The sequence below is a fragment of the Ursus arctos genome, unplaced genomic scaffold, assembly GCF_023065955.2.
Source record: "Ursus arctos isolate Adak ecotype North America unplaced genomic scaffold, UrsArc2.0 scaffold_11, whole genome shotgun sequence".
Lineage (NCBI taxonomy): Eukaryota > Metazoa > Chordata > Mammalia > Carnivora > Ursidae > Ursus > Ursus arctos.
In genome coordinates, this window is record NW_026622775.1 from 13,326,951 (window position 1) to 13,350,233 (window position 23,283).

The 23,283-nt window shown below is 36.9% G+C and overlaps 1 protein-coding gene across 2 annotated transcripts in view; it reads left to right on the plus strand.

The window, feature by feature from the left end:
• The first annotated feature begins 7,928 nt into the window (after positions 1 to 7,928).
• MYOZ2 (myozenin 2) overlaps positions 7,929 to 23,283 on the plus strand; it is a 37,882-nt gene continuing 22,527 nt past the window's right edge. The window contains exons 1-2 of one of the 2 annotated variants that reach the window (XM_026499244.4): positions 7,929 to 8,118; positions 8,678 to 8,766. In XM_026499244.4, the coding sequence (XP_026355029.1) occupies positions 8,691 to 8,766 (76 nt within the window). In that variant the 5' untranslated portion in view covers positions 7,929 to 8,118; positions 8,678 to 8,690. Of the gene's footprint in view, positions 8,119 to 8,677; positions 8,767 to 9,615; positions 9,690 to 23,283 lie in introns of those variants that run through there. The other variant, XM_048212123.1, reaches the window with a different exon arrangement.

Consider the following 23,283-nt stretch of genomic DNA (forward strand, 5'->3'; position numbering starts at 1 on the left):
AGAGATAAGAATGGAGAATGAATGGTTAAGTTAACAGTGGTGAAAGGAACTAAAATTCATTACATTCCTGCCATGCGCCATGCATTATACTATGCTATCTAAGCAATATTTGCCACATGACTATGATATACCATCACTATCTTAAGCACTGGGTTACAAAGTGACTTAATCTACTAGAGAATAAAACATTAGAGTCTTGTTAGAACAAAGAGATTGAATACATAATAGATGTATTGTACGTTTAAACACAATACAACATAACCCAGAAGAGCAAGTGACCCAAGAGAAAGCACAAACTACTTGGGAAGATCAGAAAAGGTTACAAGGAGGTGAAACTCCTTGTAGATGGAGGCTATTGAAAAATCAATGGAAACGCACCAAGAGAGCTCATCAGGTAGAAGAGAAAGCCTATTGTTAGCAAAACTTCAGGTTCCAAAACAATGAACATGAGCAGAGACCGAAGAGCCTACCAACATCAAGCCCAAACATAATTTTAATATAATCTTGTCAATCATATGAAATGAAAACCAGGAGAGAAGAGCAAGAAGGCTGGGACTGCAGTTGCCTTACAACTGTTGCTTCATGTTTGGAATAGAGAGCAAAGAATGGAACAATGCCTGGTTGTATGTCCTATAAACACACTGTGACTATTGTCATCACCCCACCTGGCAAGATTTGTGTCTTGAGAGACAATACTCAGGTTATTATCTCCTCTCTTCCTTCAGATGAGAGGGATGGGGTTGAGGTAGACTTCCATTCCCCAGCCTAAAAGTGATTTAAGTGATTGATTAGATTGTAAGAGGAAAAGGAAAAAAGAGGATTCCATGATGATTCCCGGGTTGGTCTGCAGTGTAGGTAGTGATGTCTACATTCTCTATATGTCTATATGGGGAATTCAGGATGAGGGCTCATTTGAGAGGAAAGACAATGAGCACAGTTTGGGATATGTTAATGTTATGCTGTTTGTAGGACACCAAAATGGGGGTTCTAATTGCAATTTGGAAATACAGGAGAAAAGGCCGGGAGATAGGTCAGGATCAGCCACTTATGATTGTCTTAAATGTAATTTCACAAACTGAAGGGGCATAGCCTTACTAAGACTAATGAAATTGGGAAGTTGGCATGTCTGGACCTACTCAGAACCTGGTCCCTTGTAAATTTATCTTGGTGATGGCATGCTGGAGACCCTCCTGATGGCACCACCTGGCCCTGATACCAAACCTTACTGCACATTTCCTTTTAAACATTGCATGTCACATACTTCTTTCCTCCTACCAGGATTTTTCTCCAATGACCAACCATCATAGACCTACATCTATCATGATGTGCACCACTCCAAATCTCAAATTATCAAAATTCTTATTGCTTCACAAATGAATATTTGTTTCTCTTTTATCTCCAAACATGTTCAAATTTCCTCTTCCAAAACATGCATGCACACACTCTCTCTCTCACACACACACACACACACACACACACGCAACTTATTTTCCTTTTAGCGACTGAACTCTTTCTCCCCTTTAGTTCATGGCCAGTCCTTTCAAATAAATAGTTTCCATTTGCAGCTTACACTTCCTAACCACTCATTATTGTCTTAAATCCTTTCTATTTGGGTTCTGTGACTACCACATTTAAAGATGTCTCTATTCTGCCAAAGACCGACTTCGTGACAACTCCAACGATCTTTTCTCATTTGTCGCTCTCTGTAGAAATTGACAGTGACTGGAAATTCTGTTTTCTTTTGAATTTTGCTCTCCTGGTTCTTATCTAATTTAATTTTTTTCTTATTCATTTTTTTACTCTCTTACTCATTCAATGAACATTTACAAGGCACTGAATTTTTTACTCTTAACGGGTGTCATAGTTTAATGAGATAAAGTAGTAGGTGGGTGGGATTTAGGCAGACTCATGGGAAACCAGCAAATTAGTGGACATTTGAATGGTGAGCAGATTCAGAATATGGAGAGTTATTCCTATTCATTTATAAATGCCATTAGGTTGTGATACCCTGACAAATCACTTTCACATAGGGTATATACTTCTCAAGTACTCCAGAACCTTCACTGTTTGTTTCCGGTTGCTTTATTTCTTAGCAATCCCTCTTCTGATCTACAAATGCTTTATTCCTGTGCATTAATACCACAGCTCAAGTCATATCCATCTTTTTCAATTAAGGAGCCATTCTGTTTTTTCTTGCTGTGTGGCCTTTAGCATGTGATCTAACCTCTCTTGCGTCTCGCTGGCAAATGGCAATTAAGCTATTGTTTTGCTTGTCATCCTTTCACATCTTTATGCTACAGTTAAACTTTTGATGATGATAATAATAATAATGATGGTTAACACTTATTACACACTTAATATGAGCCAGGCATTGTGATAAGCACTCTGCCATGGAACTGCTTTATGACAGTGATGCTATGGTTGTCCTTTTCTTATAGTCAATGCTGCTGATACTCTAGCATGTGATACATAGCTGTGAAATCCAGATTCTGTCACAAAAAACTGTTGACTGTACATTCTTTAAAAAACTTCATGTTTTCTTTAATGAACTTTGATTTAATTAGGTCATGCTAAATTTGTATATAAAAGCAGAAGAATATTTTCTTGCAGGTAAGAAAACTGTCAAAGAAAATGCTTCCATAGACTGTAGGAAAAATACAGGCTGGCTAGAATCATGAAAGGAAATGTGACAAAGTTCTGGATAAATGCTGGGATTATGCAAGCAGAGGAAAAAAAATGATTTGCGGGTTTGCTTTGGCAACTTGTTTCTTAATATTCCTGTATATGAAACTTTCTTTCTTTCCAAGTTCCCAACCCTATTACGTGAGCCGTCCTTGACAAGCTGGTCATCGGGTTCTGTTTAACTCTCCTTTTCACCCCAGTTTACCTTAAGGCTTAATTTAAGAGCCTAGAAGGAAATGCTTAAGCAGGAGAAATAAATTCGCAGAGGAAGACAGGTAAAACCCTGGGTTTGCCTATAAATGGATTATTTTGCTAGAGCTGGATTTGATTCTTATTTTTGGCCCTGAAGGTGGTAAGTATGTTTGCGTGTGTGGTACACTGGCCAGGAAAGGAAGGAGAGGTCTGCACGGCAAATGGCACATATTTCCATTTGTTTATATCCAGCGCTTTAATAACTTTAGTATTTGCACAGCTGAAGGAAAGGAAAGCACCCTGAGAATAGACACCATGAGGAACTGTAGAAGCTTGCAAACAAGAAAAACATGAGTTGGGAAAGGGCCACAAATGTTATAAGTAAAAAGGACCCCAGCCAAAATAAACTGTGTGTTAGGATGCTCCATTCTAAAGGGAATCGATAAGGAGCACGTTGAAATAACTATTCTGACAGTTCTCAACTCTGCTTCTTTATTTTTGTTATGAAGACATCAATACAGAGATATTCAGAGATTGGGAAGATAGACATTTCTGCACAACATAGTGAAAATACAAAAGCCTTTGGATCAGACAAAACATTAGCAAATGTTAATTCCATCTCTATCATTTCCAAAAATGATGATGCATGGGGGTTTTACTTAATCTCTCAGAATGTCAGTTTCCTCCTCTGTAAAACAAGAGCAAGGCTTAAAAATATGATGAAGTAAAAAGTTGTTTTGTTTTTTTAAGAAAAAGCTCTTGTCCACTTTGGACATCATATTTTTTCAGTTTCATATGGTTTTACTTCTTCCTCTCTCTTCCACTTACTTTAATTTTGATTTGGATCACAAGCACTGCATATATGTGTTTACGTGATGCTGTTTAGTACACATATACACACAATTTGGGGGACTTGATTTCTCCTTTCAGATTAAGGTAAAACATCTCACCCTCGATTTACAGGCGGAGTAGGTTACGAAAGTATAGACCAATGCGTGACCAACAGCCCCTGCCTAGCAAACATTAACTACAGGTGGCTGTAATAGTTCCTCTTACCCCGGTAGGTGCCCTTAGGTCTTTGCTATAGTAGGACCAGTTGCAAACTCCCCTATTTGTCTTGTACTGTCTCATTTTGGCAAGTGGGATGATCAACACAGCACTGCTTATAACTATTCTGGCCTTGCTATGTCTGGGTAATGAGATTGACTATAAGCTGGATCTTCCTCGATGTAAAAAAATAGAAACCATGGAAGATATTGCAAGCCAATTAGCCATAAGGAGAATAGATAGGCCTTTCACACAAACCAAAACCCATGAGTCCTTAGACAGTCTCACCGTCTGTAAGTTTTTAAAACCTTTGTTATCCTTTCTCTCCTCCCAGGGCTAGCACCATATGTGACACCCCAAAGGCTGGTAAATAACTGATCGTCCTATCAGATTTGTCATTTAACATTAGCCTGGCAGCTGCCCTGTTTGGGTTATGTGTGCAACCTTCCAGAACTGAGCCTCAATAATGGTGATATGTTGTCTGCCCACCTAGCAGACAGTCAGTTCCCACATCCTGGGCTCCCCCACCCCAGGATCCTGCCCTAATCTCTAACTGCCCACGGTCACCTAATATAGACTGAAAATGGGACAAGGAGAAACAGAATCTAAAAACAAGTGCTCAGTCAGAGGAAGATCAATGTAGACCTTGTTTACCACTTGGCTAAAGGGCTCATGTTTACCACACTGGCTAAATAAGGTTGCCTTTCATGGTCTTCATGGTGTGGATTTTTGTTAGGTGGTATATTGGCAGTGAAATTCACCTTATTTAATCTCTTTTTTCTTGTAGCAAGTGGTGAAGGAGTTGGAAACACACTGTGGCAGCCCAAGCAATGGAAATAGTTTGGTTATAGTAACACTGACCAGTTGTGCCATAAACATCTTCCTCACTAGCCTCCCAAACACCAAGTTCTACCATTAGAATCCCATTATTTTGCTTATAAGAAAAGAGCTCATCTTTCATTGTTAACACCATTCAATTTAAAATACTTAGGGCCTTGAGGGAATCCTAAAGTACTATTCCACTTAAATTAGGGTTAGGAAAAAGCATCAGGGATAAGAATAATTAATAGGGCAAGACAAGTGTAGGCACTGAGATCCTGGGGGTAGGAAAGATCCCTTTCTGGTACGGAGTGTGTATGCGGCGCGCGGGGGTAGGATGCGGTCCTGGGTCTTGGGGATGGGAGGAGGGTGCTGAGGACAAAGGAAGATGGCAATATGACAAATGTGAGGGAAGTTTAATCTAGAGCCAGATCTCTGTGCAGATGAAATAGAAATATATTAACTGTGACTCAATTTAAAATTTAAATGTATTGGCTTTTGGAATGGACCATCTGAAAATGCTTTATAAAAACCAGTAAAGTTCTTTTCTAACATTTAGCCTTGTCATGAAGCACATGGATAGCATACACTGCCTGAAAGTTACAATACCAATGATTTGTTCTTTCTTCTTTTCAGAACAACAATAACTCAGAAACCAAAGATATGTATGAATGAGCTTAAAATATAAGGCAAACAATTTTAAGTATAACTGAAAAACAAAAACAAGTAAGGTGTTACATTCTTTAAAACTTTTAAAATTATTTAAATTATGTCCTTTCATTTTAGGGGTGTCTGGGTGGTGCAGTCAGTTAACCGTCTGACTCTTGGTTTTGGCTCAGGTCGTGATTTCAGGGTCATGAGATCAAGCCCTGCATCAAGCCCTCCATCAGGCTCCACCCTCAGTGTGGAGTCTGTTTGGGTTTCTCTCTCCCTTTCCCTCTGCCCCCCACCTCAAATTAATAAATTAATTTTTTTTTAAATCTCCTTTCATTTTAGAAATCAAAGTTAACATAACAATTATTATCTGCCAAGGACACCAATTCAACCTGTAGAGCTATAGAACACAAAATTAGAAACATATGAAGGTGGCCACACAGGAAAACTGGGTTTTTCTCAATGTATTTTTATTCTTTACTGAATAATGCAGTTGATTGTTCTAATCCTTTCATATTGCAGGAATAATAATAGTAAAGAAAAAAATTAATATTCATTAAGCTTTTATTGTGTATCAGAAATTTCTAAAATTGTTACATGTAAAATGTCCATGACATGATGTGGTAGAAACTGTAATCTCTATTTTATAAATAAAAACTAAGAGTTTAGAAGACTTAACTAATAGCATACTACAGTAAATGCTGGAGCCAGGAATTTAAGGGCAATTGGAGAATCTCAGGAGGGAATTTAAATTCATTTGGCTTTGGCAAAATGGTTTCTTTGGTACCTAATTAATATCTTCAATGCAAACATTTGCTTAGAAGCAATTGTAATAGGTTAGCTTAAACCTACTACTACCTTGAACCATGATCAGGCACCAAAAGTGTAACTATTTCAATCTCAATCAAAACAATTTCTCCCATAAATGGCCACCATCTTTCCATATTCATTACTCTTCATTTATTACAATCGTATTTTCCTCCCAGGTGTTTGACATAATAGGAATTAAGAGAATTCCAAAATCATGTCAAACCTTTAATGCATTCCACAATTAATCTCCAACCCATTCATTTATTCATTCATTCCATGAATATTGAGTGCCCACCACATACTTGATGCCTAAGCCTTTATGGAGTTCTTTGTATTTTGGTAGGAAAAAGAGACACTAGATAGATAAAATAATGTCTATATGTTCTTGTGTCAAAATCTGGGGGTGGTCACACAGTAACCATTTATCTCCTTTGTCAGTAAGTTAACTTCTGAATTTTAGCTGGGCACACAGCCACACAGAATAAAATCCACATTTCCCAACCTCTCTTTAACTCTGTATGGCTATTTGACTAAGTTCTGGACAAAGGGATGTAAGCAAAAGAGATCTGAGCAATATCAGGACATGTTTTGAAGAAGAAACAGTGTGCTTTTCTTATCACTTTTTCCTTTTTCTGCTAACTAAAATATGAACATGCTGGCTAGAGCTGGAGTAGCCACTTAGGCCCAAGGGGACTGCATTTTAGGGATAATGGAGCAAAAAATTAGAGGGTAATTGAGCCCCCTGATGATTTTGTCAATCACACCAATCCTAGATTATTTACCTCTGGACTAAGCTTATATGTGGGAAAAACAAACTTCTTTTTAAAATTTCTATTTTTGCAGTTTTTCTTCCACTTTCATTTGATTTTAATCTTGATGAAAAATAGAAAGAAAAATGAAGCATAATTAGGGACCAGAGAATAGCACCATGTGATATTTTAGACAAGGTGACTAGGGAAGTGCTTTAAAAGGAATCAATATTTGAGTGGAGTCCTGATTGCATGAGAGAGTAAGCCATATGGGTAGAAGAAGAACATGTTACAGCAAGCAGGAATAGCCCAGAAATGGGAATGCTTCTTCTGTGTTCAAAGACCAACAAGGAGGCCAACAGGGCCTACCTTCCAAACCTGTTATCCTGTCATTCTCCCAAATAGGAATCCTTGACTCCAGACCTTGCAAAAATTAGTCAACTTTGTAGGCACTGTTCTTAATAGGGTCTCTTCAAAAAGTATGACCCAGTTATGAGTCTCAGCTTTTATTCAAATAACTTCATGGCTCAACCTTTAGTGCCACTTCCAAGTGTTCCCCCATTTCGCCTTTCAAATATTATCCATTTTTCTGAACCTAGCATAAGTTCTCACTCCTGCTTAAGTAATGGCTCTACTGATCCACCCCACATTGCGTTCTTCATTCTTGAAACTCCATAGATATTATCGCCCATATTTTCATTGTCAAGGTTAATGATCTATCTTTCTGGTCTAATTCACGTATGTGTCTCTTGCCACCTCAATTATGATGTAGCATAAGATCTACATCTTAAAAAGTTTAAAAAATTCCTTTTGGCTACTATCTCCTCAAAGAGAAGTTGCTCCATAAAGACTTTCTGTATGTTCATTCAACCATCTCACAAACTAGAAACACAATGGAGAGAACCTAATCTTTCACTGTTCCTCCCTTTCGCCAGGAAGATATGAGTAGCTGAAGTATTTGGTGCTATATATAGTCAGTTGATGTCAGCTGGATGCCAGTCTCTTCAGAAAGGCTCAGTCCCAGTTTGAGTCAGAGCTAGGGACCATGCCGTCCCAGGCTCAGGGATAAAAACCATCGGGCCCAAGTGCCATCCATATTCCATCTCCACTCTTTCCTACACAAATTGGGACTCATCCCTGCTGAAAAGCACAGTCTCAGAGCAAGGTGAGTATATTGTTTCCTAAAATGTTTTATTAGTCAGTTGTCCAAGGAGGTTCAGAGTTATGACTCATAAATGGGCATTCTTTGCTTTAAAGGGCAGCTGTTGATGCTAATATTAAAATGCCACCACCAAAGAGTTCTGGTTTAATCTAGTGTCCTTTCTTCATTCTTACAGTTTGTTGGAACTGATGTACTGTGATGCTGGTACAAATGAAGGCCAATAAGGAAACAATGACAGATTAAAATAAACTGTGGAAAAGAAAGAGGGAGGGGAAAGGAGGCAGCTCTTTCATTGTTTCTCATTGCCTGGTGACCATTGTACAGTGTATAGATAAGACTGGGCCTGAAACTCTGAGTATTATCTTCTGTTCACTGTGACATTGCCTGTCAATGAATAACATGCTCTGTCACCAGACAGAGAATGCATATTAAAGTCACTCAGTAGAAAGCAGTCATAAATTCCTAATAAAGAACAAAGATGCGCTCTTTCAAAAGGATGATTATAAAACACTCCAAATGAGTTCTTCACATTGTCTCAATAGCATTCCTTTATTTTCTACAGGGAACAAAAAACCATGCTTTCACACAATACCATGGTGAAGCAGAGAAAACAGCAAGCATCAGCCATCATGAAGGAAATCCATGGAAATGGTATCAATAAAAATCCTTTTTTAGCATTAATTTAGCTCAGCCTTAACAAAGATCCTTCCTGATGTTATTTAATATTCTATAGTTTACTTCCTTTAAATTTTTGCTATTCTGTCATAACAAACCTGGAGCTCTAGGGGGTGTAGAAAAGCCTATGGTAACTAATCCTTTTGCAGTCATCCTTTCTCATCTGAAAGCTATTTTCAGATCAACAACTGCTCTAAAGGAATGAAGCAATCTGACAGCTGATGTACATTCTGCTTGGCTTGCCTTTCACATTTCACATTATAAGTTAATATCACTCTCAATTCCTTTTTTGGGACAGGTCTCATACTTGTCTTCATGGTCCAACCCACATGGCAATCTTGATTTCTTTTACCTTATATTACATAAAACATTAAAAGTACATTCTATCATCCTTTTTGCACAAAAGCTGTTAAGTTGGAATTCATATTGTGAATTTCTTTCACCGTGAAACCAGTCATCATATTTAGTAATTGCTTTACTAAGATATTTTCAGTAGAAATCTACTTTTATTTATAATGTCTAGGGAAGTATAAAGTTTAGGTAGTCTCAAAGCATATGACTCAAAAAAAATTAATATAAATTAGAAGCAAGATGATATTCCACTCTCCTTTTCCTTAAGTTCTGGCAAATAACTCTAGAAAGCAATGCTTTATAAATTGCATTTTGATTGTCATAAAGGAAAGTCAACTTAATGAGCCAAGGAGAGCATCAATTTTAAAAGTGAATGGGTAGACTATCCAGATGCTTTTAAGGGCTGATTTGAGCCATTCCAGATATATCTGTGGAGTTTTCAGAATGCCTCCTTATTTCCCCTCCATTGACAAGGAAATGTAACCTTTCACCTGAACACTATTGAGACCTAGAGGCATGAGATCTGGTGGGGGCAGCCGGGAACAGGGGTAAGTATAGTGTTTTCCTATTTCACCTTCCATAAAGCATACTGCATAGAACCAATCAAAGATTGTTTTAGATACTCCCTATACAATGTAGTCATATCTAAAGAGTCCTGTTGTTAAGTTTCATTTTCTATAATATAAAATTAGCATACTGGATTCAACTTAGTTTCCATGTTTTACTATGATGTCAGACTAGCTTGGTATAAAGTGAGAATAAATCTGAATCAGATTCCAGAACTAAACTTGTACCAGTCCAAAGTTGAAAAATTCACACATCTTTTACATTTTTATGTTTCTTTATATTTCCTGCTTCAGGTAGTTTACTTGAAATTGTTTTTATAGTTTTCCTGATCAACAAGGAAAACCTAGATGAACACTTGAGTTTGAGAATAAATTATTTATCTTAAAACTGGACTTGAGATAAGTTATTTTCTAATTGCATTCTAATCATGAATCAGTTGATCCATTTAATGTATTCCCAGTTTAAATCATGTGTCGGATTCTACTCTATGGTAGTCCTGACATAGACCTACAAGGGTAAGAATATCTTTTTCTTATAACTTTTGTGTTTATGAAATATAAAGAAAAAATACAATTCTATCTCAAGGGGAAAAAAACCCTCCAAACTATTATCTTACCACTAGTAGGTCCTGGCCATGTAAAGGCTGCTGAAGCCTCCCTCCCAGGTCACGGGTAGATTTCCAGCCCCTTTAAGTGGAGTCACATGCTCTGCCTGTGTTTGGAGGTCAAGTATCCAGATAATGCAGGATGATCGCAGGCTTTCTTAACTCACCTCAGATAAAATAGCTGTAGTACTTTATGAAACAGCTTAAATAATTTCCCTCTCTTATTTCCTCTGACATATTCTATGGAACTTTACTATTTGTATATGACATGGTGTCTAGAGATCTAGAGCTAGGGAAGTGTCGTGGACACAGAGATGAGACAGACTGCAACGAAACCTTTTTGGGAATAATCCTCCAAACTTTCAAATACTTCACAGCAGTAAAAATCTGGGTAATTTAAGATAGAGCATGCAACTGTTTCAATCTTAATTATAACACTTAGTAAATCAAACTTGGGTTGGCTTTTCCTTTATAAAACTGAACAGAGAAGGATGTTTTCGAAGCCCTTCTCTCACCTCCTTCCCCCCTTGTGCATCAGGATTTTTTTTTCTTTTGTACGTTACAACTCCTTTATTTTTTATATCACTTTTCAAAAACATTTAGCCTGGAGAAGAATGAAATGTGACAATGAGCTGACTAAATGGGTTGTCTTTTAACACGTACTGGAAGTTCATTCCGGTTCTTGTCATCTGGGAGAGACACTATAGTGGTGAGCCTTTGAGATCAATCAGTAGGAAAACATAAGAATCAAAAAGGAGAGTTTTACATCAGAGTACTTATTCCACCCGAAGGTGAAATAACCGCAAAGAATTAATGAAAAATCCTACCCATCTAGACTAAAATACATAGAACTGGATAGAATGAGTAAAAATGTAGATAACTTCCAACCTCTACTAACTACGCCCCAAATTGTTACTTATTACAGATCCATTATGTTTTTGGTGTCAAATTATGTCCCAGCAGCAAATATACCACACTCCCAACAAATAATTAATAGAAAGTATCGCCTGACACTAAGGCTCTATACTTTCACGTCATTGTATCACTATATCATGATCACAATCATGATGCTCATCATCAACATTAGAAGGAGTAGAGCTGATGAGAGTAGTTGTCTTGTGTTACTGCTGTGAAACAAAACTTCCGTGCTTTATACAGAAGTAAGAGAACCATGTTGCTACCACCTAACAAATGCTATTCTAAAAGACAGACAAAAATACAAAAATATTTTGTCATTATCCATGCATGAATTAGTTGTGGGGGCTCTGTGCCATTTGTGCCTAATTAGTACATCTTCTCTGGTATTAATCCTGTTCCTCTCTCACTCAGTAACTCTTTCAGACTTGAATACTGGAGGAGGGAGAGAGATAGAGAAGCATAAAAATGATAGGGAGTGATAAGTTGACAGAAAGAGAAGGGGGAGTGAGAATAGAAGAAGGCGATGCTCTCTAGAGCAAATGACATCTGTCCAGAAGTGGTGGGGAAAATGAACTGGAATGAAAATAACCATAAGAAGAACAGGGCATACGCTGTCCCCCGGTCTTACACACAGACATAACTGACAGGTTAAAAGAACTTCAGAAACAGGGAAGACCACAGTGCCTTGGAAGGCTGCTGCAGTCACCCTACAGTTTTTTCACTGGGGCTCTGTGAGGGCTTTTCTGGTATGTTTTTTGTTTATGTTTTTAATTTTTCCCTGCATGACTGGTGAACAGCTTTTCCCAGCACACAGAAGACTGTTTTTGTGACTTCAGGAAAAGAGTTTAGCTTTGTGGTCTGAAAACAGGAAGCCTGGGTTCTAAATGGAGTGTTGTTGTTGATATGGTACCAGGAGCCCTGGGTTCCAGACCAGACATCAGATTCCTCATCTGAACATGAGGAGGTTGGATTTGCTGATATGTTTAATTCTAAAATTCCATGATTCTAATTCACTGAGCTGTGTGCTGCAGTCAAACATCAGCATATTTGAGTTCCTCCAATAACAAAGACAATGATAATATTGACATAAATTGCAAGGGCACTTTGAAAAGTATAGAGTATAAAATCTAGAAATTCAGACGGAAGATTATGTGAAGACTGCTTTTGCTTTTCCTGCATCAGCATATCTTAAACTATAATTTATTAATCAGGCCATCAATGTTAAAATTAGGACACTGAGAAGGCCTTAAGTACCACATATCAAATACGGAAGTTGGGGGAGATAAAGAACTTAACCTAATGCTTCAGTGTACAAGTTTATTAGTTTTCCTTGGTCTAAATTTTCATGTTAACATTCCATAACCCCAAGAGAAAAGCGTGTTTTTTTAAATTTGTTGTGCAGTAACATCTTGTGGATTCACAGATTTTCTGAGCATGCTATAGTTTTCCAAACTTCTGATAAGGTCCTTCAGAAAAGTAGCAGCAGAGGGCTAAATTCTAGCTACTACCCAAGTAGATATCACAGTATTAAGTCCAACCATACTATTCTATCATCCTGGTTTCTTTGTTGTCTTTTTTCACTCTAATATGCTGTACATGTGTATTTCCTAAACAGTACTAAATGATTGTGTAATTCAAATTGTGCAATTCAATATATTGGTAATCTCATTTCTTAAATGTTTATAAAATTACAGTTATTAAATGATAATATTTTAATAGTAAGTTTTTGAAAACTCTATAATAGCTGTAGAATTCAAATCAAAGCAGAGATATAAAATAGGAAGTTAAAGCATCTCAGATGGATTTCAAAATCAACTTTTTAATGTAAAGAAAGTTATTAATGACCTTTTTACCAATTGTCTTTTCAGGCATTATTCAAAATCACAGTCTGGACTATTATCTTTTACATAATATGTATATATGTATGTTACATTTTTAAATAAAGCATATTTTATGGACTATTATTCAATCCACTTACGCCAACTATCTGCGAACAGGCAGAAGAGACCTGTGAGAGCAGAGAAAATCGTTGGCCTCAGGCTTCTAAGTAAATCAATAGAACCACCCTAGAGCAAGTCAGTTTTGGTTAACTCCCCTCCACTGGTTTTGCCCATTCTACCATAATTGCAGCTGCCAGGGAATCATGAGGAAAGAGGTTCTTTTTAAAAGATTTTTTGTCTTCCTACAATTATGTGTAAATGAGTTTCTTTACAAACTATGAATTAGATTCACTGATCTAACTAAATATGTAGCTTTTGGTAGGATCAAAATTTCACATTAAATATGTCGAACTACCTGCATACACATAAGTCATTTGATCAAGTTTCAGAACGTTAGCATATGAAATAAATGTGAAAAAAAGAATGTTTCCTTTTGGGGTAACTTAAGTCCAGTGTTTGTTTGAAAGACTATGCATTAATGTAAGATTTGAAGAAGGAACTGATCACATTTTCAAAGATCACATATTGTCTCAATAAAATGCAATTCTCCATTTGGTTTCTAATACTCATAGTAATGGGGCTCCACAATATGAAAGATAGAAGGAATGTATACTCAAAAATCAAAATATTCGAACTTTTTAATGTAAGATTTTAAATCTTAATTTAACTACAAAAGTATTGTACATTTGAGGATACTACTGAGGAAGAATATTGGTTAACACTTATTTAATATTTCTAGCAGATTAAAAATTGTGGGTTTTTTTGTGGAAATTACTTTGATTATGGCCAAGACCCTTGGATTATATGTCTGTATCAATTTATAATTAGATATTCAACTGTTCATAAATAATTGTTGATTCTTGTAATAGTAGCAAAATACAATATATCAAGTCCTATAAAATTTTTAAATAAAGGGAAAATTCTGGATCACTATAAATGACATCAATAGGAAGGTATGCCTAGCAACATTATTTTCAATAGATGATCTAATGCCACAAAGACAACCTTCTAATCCATCAAGGCAAGGATATGTATCCTGAATAAGTTATATCATTTATCAGGCATCCAGATTAAAAACACTGTTAAGACCCTGCAGAGGGGTTTGCAATAAAGGGCAGGGAACAGCTGAACTTAGATTCTGTGTGCTCAGTTGACAGTGTTCTTCACTCTGAAGGTTTAAGTAAAGTGTTCATACATTAGATTCCCCTCACAGATGGTTTGGAACTCCTGCTCCAGTTATAAATTTAACTATTGGAAAGGAAGGGAAGAAAACCTTAGATAATTTAGATATGTCTTTTGCTGTTTGTTTGTTTATGCAAAATATGTTGACTTCACATATTCCTGTTTAGTACCTTGCTAGTAAATACCTAACAACTGGTTCTTTGGGGCGGTGCTGGGTAGAATAACTTGGTTTTTAGAGTTTGCCAATTTCTATGGTATAAATACACCCACCACAGCTGATTTCAAGCTACCGTCAAGAAGGCACTGAAAGGAGATTTAGGAAAATATGTGCAGTAATACATTATATAGTATTTCCACCATACACATACAAACAGATATAAATAACATCAGGAGCATAGATAATAGCAAAATGCAGTAAAAAGACTTAGAAAGTGATACTTTTTGAGTATTTATTGTTTTGTTTTTAAATACTTTATCTAATTATTAAATTTATATAATTCACTTTTAATTAGGGCTGTGTTTACTGAAGTTAACTACTGGCTCACAGAATTCTTGAAAATTTATCAGTCAATTTTTGTGAGCCAGTAGAAGCTTGTCAGCCTAGTGCTGACTTATCATCCAGAATGATAATACTGGCCCCAGGGTCCCAGGGTCCTTAATACTTTCAGATGGCCACTCAAAGCCAGTAAACTCACTGTGTATCACAGAGTAGGCGGGAGAAAATGTAGGCTTAGAGAAAGTAGAATGGAGTATGAAGAATAAGAAAAGGGGTTGAGTGTCCATTATTTTATCCTCCTTTTTCCTTTTTGTCTCTTATTTCTCCTCTCTCATGATACAAATTTATTAATAATAACAGATTGTGCCAGCTGATTATTTCTTTGTATCCCTGACATCAAAGGTAGGTAAGTTCCTCATGGCTCTTACTGAACATCTATTCCTTATAGCAGCTTGAGTGATGGTTCCAGTGCTTTGCTAAAAAGGAGTGAATGTTTCTTATGAAACCAGATGAGTCTGTGACCAGCGGTATATCCATTTTTGTTATAGCTCTGTTCTCTGCTCTCTTTCCTCTTTGAGGCCCCCACTTGCGGGCTTTTAGGCTGGACTTCCTCACTTTTCCTTATGACTCCCATCTTAATATATATGTTTTGGACCTACATCAGTGAGACGAAGATCTGGAGAGAATAACTATATCAGCATACTTTTAGTTGAAAATAAGAGAAAGTCAGAGGCCAACTAGCTTAAACAATAAAGGAAATTTGTAGCTCACATATCTGGAAAGTTCAGAGGTGATCTGGTAGGGCTTCATCTAGCCACTCAAGTATGCCGCCAAGCATTTTCTGGCTTCTCTGTCTCTGTTTTGATTTCCTTGGGGTAAGCTTCATCCCAAGCCTGGTTCTATCATTCTACCAAGTACCCGCTAACAGCTTCCTGGGCAATATACTTCCCTGCTTACATGCATCAGAATAAAGAAAGCATCTTTGGCACAACATTCGCAGAGAAAAGTCCTGATATTCATTCTCATTGGCCTGGGTCAGGTCTTGTACTTGTTTCTGAACCAATCACAAAATCTGATCAACTCCGGTCAAACACACCCCAGAAGACTACTGTAAATCATAGGGGCCAGCAGGATGGAATCTACTTAAGTCATGTGGAATCAGCTAGTATCGGGGGAGGGGGCATTAGGAAGAGGGAAATGAGATAAAGACATTTTCTCAAATTTCAGTCCGGAGTCACAGAATTAAACTTATGCCTTAGCTTGGAATTTAGAAGGTATAGAAATTAATATAAGAATATGCTATTCCTTTTTCTAACACCTCTATTTTCATTTAACTGTTTGTAATCAGTAACAGAAATGGGGAGGAAGAAAAAAGTTGCATTTCTGTTTTGGTTTCTTTATGGAAAATATTTGTAGCCTTAATTGTAAGGAGAAAGATTCCATAACTATGAAGATTGTCATCTCTGCATTTTCTAGTGGCTGCCTGTTTGGGGGCATTTTTCATTTCCTGAAAATATCCCATTAGAAAGGTTTTTCGGGAAAAACCTAAATTGGTTTAAAAACATTATTTGTAATATATAATTACATTATATAGAATATGTATTTCTAGAAAAGTTTAATGGAAAAAATCTGTAGATTTTGATTTTTGTGTTACTATTTCATTCTCTCTCTTTCTTATTGCTAATTGAATTGTTTTGAGAAGCATTTAAAGAAGGAGATTCCCCCTTCCCATAATGCACTAAGTATAAGCAAATACTGTTTCTTCTATCCTTTGTGATCTAAAGGGAACTTGTGATTTTGATTATAGAATCAAAAAGTTGGGCACCTGTGTGGCCCAGTTGGTTAAGGGCCTGCCTTTGGCTCAAGTCATGATCCCAGGACCCTGGGATAGAGCCACACAGGGCTCCCTATTTGGTGGGGAGGCTGCTTCTCCCTCTCCCTCTCCCCCACCCCCTACTCATTCTCTCTCTCTCTCTCAAGTAAACAAATAATTTCTTTAAAAAAAAAAGGATCAGAAAGTTGAAAGAGCCCACCCTGTCACTCTCTCTAGAATACTAAAGTATATATTCATAGATATGCTGAAAAATAACCTAACTTCTTCCATGTTCCAAGGACACAGTAACAAAGATTTCAAACACTTGCAAATAAATGAAGGCAAACATTCCTTGTAGAACTCAGCAGGGCTGGCAAGCAAATCCCAGGCAACTATTATAAAACACCCTCATTTACTTTGCTCTTTTCCTCCTATTCCTTTTTCATAGGCAATCTCTGCCATCCCTGGGGATTTGTAAAGCATAGCTTTTTTCCCCCCATACTGGAGAGCAAACAAAGCTGCTCTGTATTGTATTAGAAAGGGCTATGAATTTTTTTAATTAAATTTTATTTTAATAATAGACTATTTTTAGAGCAGTTTTAGGTTTACAGAAAAACTAAGCGGAAAGTATAGAGTGTTCCCATATACCCATTCTCCTCCCAACACATGGTTTCCCCTATTATTAACATCTTGCCTTAGTGTGATATACTGGTTATGGTTAATGAACCAATATCGATACACTATTAAAAACTAAAGTCCAGGGGTGCCTGGGTGGCTCAGTTAGTTAAGCATCTAATTCTTGGTTTCGGCTGGGGTCACAACTTGGGGTCCTGGGATCGAGCCCCGCTTTGGGCTCTGCATTCAGTGTAGAGTCTGCTGGAGATTGTCTCCCTTTCCCTCTCCCTCTGCTCCTCCCCTGAGCGCGCACACACACACACACACACTCTCTCTCTCTCTCTCTCTCCCTAAAATAAGTAAATAAAATCTTAAAAAAGAAACAACAACTAAAGTCCATAGTTTACATTAGGGGTCACTCTGTGTTGTATTGCTTTATGGGCTTTCATGAATGCATAATGTCATGTAACTGCCATTATAGTATCATAGGGCATAGTCTCACTGCCCTAGAAATCCCTTGTACTCTACCTGTTTATCCCCGCTCCCTCCCCACAAGCTCTTGGCAACCACTGATTCTTCTACTGTCTTCAGAGTTTTGCCTTTTCCAGAATGCCATGTAGTTGGAACCATACAGTGTGTAGCTTTTACAGACCGGCTTCTTTCACTTAGCAATTTACACTTAAGGATTATTCATGTCTTTTTATGGGTTGGTAGCTTTTTTTTTTTTTTAGATAATTGCAGTTCATATGCAATTGTAAGAAATAATACAGAGCTGTCCCATCATGTACCCTTTCCTAATTTCCCCCAAGGTTACGTCTTGCAAAGCTATTGTACACTATCACAACCAGAATATTGTCATTAATATAGTCAGGAGACTCCTGCCAATTACTACTCTGCTCTTTATTTCTCTATATATATTTTTTCATTTCAAGAATGCTATATATATATATATATATATATATATATATATATATATATAAAACCTTTGGGGATTGGCTTTTTTCATTCAGTGTAATTCTCTGGAGATAGAGCCAGGAGATGTATGTTTCAATAGTTTTTCGTTTTTATTGCTGAATACCATGATGTGGCTGGACCACAGTGTTTTAACTATTTACTCATTGAAGTATGTCTGGATTATTGCTGTTTTGTTTTTAATTAAGAATAAAGTTACTATGAACATTTGTACATAGCTTTTTGTGTGAACTGGGATAAACGCCCAGTTACTGTTCGTTCTATGGTAGGTTTTTAACAGAAACTACTAAATTACTTTCTAGAGTGGCTGTACCATTCTACATTTCCAACAGCAATATATGAGTGACCCAGTTTCTCCACACCCTCCCCAGCATTAGGAGCTATCACTATTTTTCATTTTAGCCATTCTAATAGTGAGATCGCATTATGGTCTTAATTTGCATTTCCTTAATTTGAATTGACTGATGATGTTGAACATCTTTTTGTACGCTTATTTGCCATCTATATATCCTCTTTGGTGAAATGTCTTTTCATGTCTTTGGCCCATGTTCTAATTGGACTGTTTGCATTTTTACTAGTGAGTTTTGAGAGTTCTTTATATAATCTAGCTTGTTGTCAAATACGGTTTCCCACTCTGTAGCTTGTCTTTTCATCCTTGTAAAAGTCTTTCTCAGAGCAAAAGCTTTTAATTTTGATGAAGTCCATTTGTAATTTTTTCCTCTAATGAATTGTGCCTGTGGTGTCATGTTTAATAGCATTTTGCCGGGCCCTCGGTCCCAAAGGTATGATCATGTAACTTTTCTTCTCTAGCCTATTAATACGGTGGAATATATTGATTTTTGAATATTGAACCAGTCAGTATCTCTGGAATAAACCCCACTTATTCATGGTATATAATTTTTTTGTATATTTTTGAATTCTAATTACTAATATTTTGTTAAGGATTTTTGCTTCTATATGCATGAGGAATATTGGTCGGTAGCTTTGTTTACTGTGTGTTGTCTTTGGTTCTGGTATCAGGGTAATATTAGCTTAATAAACAAATTGGGAACTTTTCTCTCATCTTCTATTTTCAGGCAGAGATTATGAATTGGGTGTTAATTCTTGAAATGTTTGGTAGAATTCTCCAGTGAAATTATCTAGCTCTGAAGATTTCTTTTTTGGGAGATTTTAAAACTGTAAATTTGATTGCTTTATATTTATAGGATTAATCAACTTATCTACTTCATATTGGTGAGATGTGATACTTTGTGCTTTTCAAAAATTGGTGAATTTTTTAAAGTTTTCAGATTTATGTGAATTTATGTATAATGTTGTTCATAGTATTCTCTTATTATCCATTTGCTATCTACAGTGTCTGTAGTTCCTTCCTTTGTTCCTAACATTGGTAATTTGGGTCTTTTATATTTTTGTCTGTGTCAGTCTAGCTAAAGATTTATCAATTCTATTTATCTTTCAAAACTCAACTCCATGCTTAACTGGTTTTTAATTTCTGCTGTTATCTTTATTATTTCCTTCCTTCTGCTTGCTTTGGGCTTATTTTGCTCCTCTTTTTCTAGGTTTGGTTTTTTGTTTTGTTTTGTTTTTTGAGAAAGAGAGAGAATGTATGTGTACATGCGTGCTAGCCAGGGGGTGGGTGATGAAGGGCAGAGTAAGAGGGAGAGAGAGAATCTTAAGCAGCCTCCATGCTCAGTGCAGAGCCCCCCTCGGGGCTTGATCTCAGGACCCTGGGTCATGACCTGAGCTGAAACCAAGAGTTGAACACAGCTGACTGAGCTACCCAGGTGCCCCCTTTTTCTGTTTTTAAGGTAGCTTAGGTTATTCATTTGAGACTTTTTCTTTTTTTTTAAACATATGCATTTAGTGCTATAAATGTCCCTTTCAGCACTGCATTAACTGTGTCTCATAAATTTTGACATGCTTTATTTTTATTTTCATTCAGATCAATAATTTTTTTTATTTCCCTTGAGACTTCCTCTTTGACCCATGGATTATCTACAAGTATGTTGTTTAGTTTCCAAACATTTAGAGATTTTCCTATTATCTTTCTGTTACTGATTTCTAATGTGATTCCATTGTAACCAGAAATCATATTCTGTACCGTTTTAACTCTTTTAAATTTGTTGAGGTTTATTTTATGGCCCAGGATATGGTCTACCTTGGTATATGTTCCATGAGTACTTGAAAAGAGTGTGCATTCTGTTGTTGTTCAGTAGAATCTAATTCTGTAAATGTCAATTAGATCTTCCTGGTTAATGGTATTATTGAGTCCTTTTATAACCTTGCTGATTTTCTGTCTGTTGTTCTATTGTTTATTGAGAGAGGGATGTTGAAGTCTCCAACTGTAACTGTTGATTTATCTATTTCTCCTTTCTGTTCTTTAATTCTTTTTGTGGTTGCTCTTGTTGTTTGGTGCATACACATTTAGAATTTCTAGGTCTTCTTGGTGGATTGATATTTTAATCATTGTATAATGCTTTTTCTGTCTCTGGTAATTGTCTTTGCTCTGAAGTCTAGTTTATTTGATTTTAATATGACCACTCCTGATCGCCATTAATATTTGCTTGATGTATCTTTTTCCATCCTGTTACTTTCTTTCTTTTGTTTTTTAAATATTTATTTATTTATTTATTTGAGAGCGAGCGCGAGAGAGAGAGCGTGTGTGCAAGTGGGGGGAGAGGCAGAGGGAGAGGGCAAGAGAGAATCCCAAGCAGACTCCCCACTGAGCACAGAGCCTGACAGAGGGCCCAATCTCATGACCCTTAGATCATGACCTGAGCCAGAAAATCAAGAGTCAGATGCTTAACAGACTGAGCCACCCAGGTGGCCATCCATCCTGTTACTGTCAACTTGCTTATATTGTTCAACTCACTTATTTGGAGTGAGTTTCTTATAGACAGCATATAGTTGGATCATGTTTTTTAATCTAATCTGCAGCCTTTGTCCTTTAATTGATATATTTAGAGCATTTATATTTAATGTGGTTATTGATGTGTTAGGGCTTAGCTCTATCATTTTATTTTTTGTTTTCTGTTTGTTGTATCTGTTTTTCATTTCTCTTTTCTTTTTCCTATTTTTCTATGGATTACTTGAACATTTTTAATATTTCTATTTCTATTTATCTACAGTGATTTCAAGTCCATCTGTAATAGCTTTTTTGGTAGTTGCTCTAAGAATTACATTTTATATGCATAACTTACCGAAGTCTACTGATGTCATCACTTTATCAATTCAAGTGAAGTATAGAAAACTTACCTACCTTCATATCCCTTTATCCTCCTCTGTTTATAATACAATTGTCTTAACTATTTCTTCTACATATATTTATAATTATATGAGAGAGTGTTATAGTTTTTGCTTCTAACATCAAACATAATTTAGGAAACTCAAGAGGAGAAAGGAAGCTTATTGTATTTACCCACACTGTTGCTCACTGTATTCTTTCTTTGCTCCATATTTTATTGTTTCCCTCTGTTTAAAGAACTTCTCTTAGCTTTTTGCTATGGTCTGAATGTTTGTGTCCCCACCAAATTCATATACTGAAATCCTAATGCCTCTGTGATGGTATTAAGAGATGGAATCTTTGGAGGTGATTATGTCATGACAGTCAAGTCCTTGTGAAAGAGATTAATGCCCTTAAAAAAGAGGTCCAAGAGAGCTATCTTGTCCCTTGCACCATGTGAGAACACAGAAAGAAATCAGCAATCTGCAACCCAGAAGGGGGCTTTCACCAGAACCCCAACCATGCTGGCACTTAGTTCTCAGATTTCCAGACTCCAGAACTATGAGAAATAAATATCTGTTGTTTAGAAGTCACTGGTCTTTGGTATTTTGTTATAGTTGCTTGAACCATTGTTTTAGGATGGGTCTCCAGGAAAAAAACTCTCCTAGTTTCCCTTCATCTGAAGATGTCTCAAATTCTCCTTCATTTCCAGTGGATATTTTCAATGGGTATCAGATTCTGAGTTGACAATTTTTTTCTTTCTGTAACCTTGTGCCACTTTCTCCTGGTTTTCATGGTTTCTGGTGAGAAATTCACTGTCATTCTCATTTTTTTTTTTCCCTCCCTAGAGGTAAGTTGTCATTTTTCTCTGGCTGCTTTCAAGGTTTTTCATCTTTAATTTTTAGAGGTTTATAATACGTCTTGTGAAATTCTATTGCCTTATCTTGTATAAGACACTCTTAGCTTCTTGAATCTGTAGATTTAGCTTTCTTGCCTAATTCGGGGAGTTTTTAACCTTTTTTTTTTTAAGATTTATTTATATATTTGAGAGAGAGAGAGAGAGAGAGAGAGAGCATGAGAGGGGGGAGGGGAAGGGTCAGAAGGAGAAGCAGACTCCCTGCCAAGCAGGGAGCCTGATGTAGGGCTCAATCCTGGGACTCCAGGATCATGACCTGAGCTGAAGGCAGACGTTTAACTGACTGAGCCACCCAGGCACCCTGACCATTATTTCTTTCAGTACTTTCCCAGCCCCACTTCCTTCTCCTCTCCTGGGACTTCAGTGCAAGTAGAAGTGCAGGTTCCCCACTTGGTCCCCATTGAAACTTGAGCCAAAGAGCTCTTAATTACTGATGGTAGTTTGAAATCCCGACATGGTCTCCACTAACACTGCTGGGAGCGATGGTCGTTACTGGCCAAAGGGGATGAAAGTCCCAGCTTCTTCCTTGGCTTTTCTGATACTAACCCTGTGGGAATATTGGGGCACCTTGCTACAGCCTCAGAAGGGTAAAATTCTGGGCTCCTCACTTGGACTTTGTTGCTATGGGTAGGGCCCGGTTTTTCCTTTGGTATTTTGCTGAAGTAGAGTGCTATTGTCTAAAAGTTTTCTGTTTTTCTAGGCTGCTCCTTTCCTAGTCTTTTGGGTAATGGTAACAGTCTTTTGTTAGGGCTTTTTTTTTTTTTGTCTGCACTTGTTGGTGTGTCTGGGTTACTAGCATCTTAGCCCCAAGTCTGGGATTTATGAAGCTAAAAGAAAACCCAGAGAATTCACCACCACATTGTTCCTTGAGTCCTGAGATTCTTACCTAGTTGCCT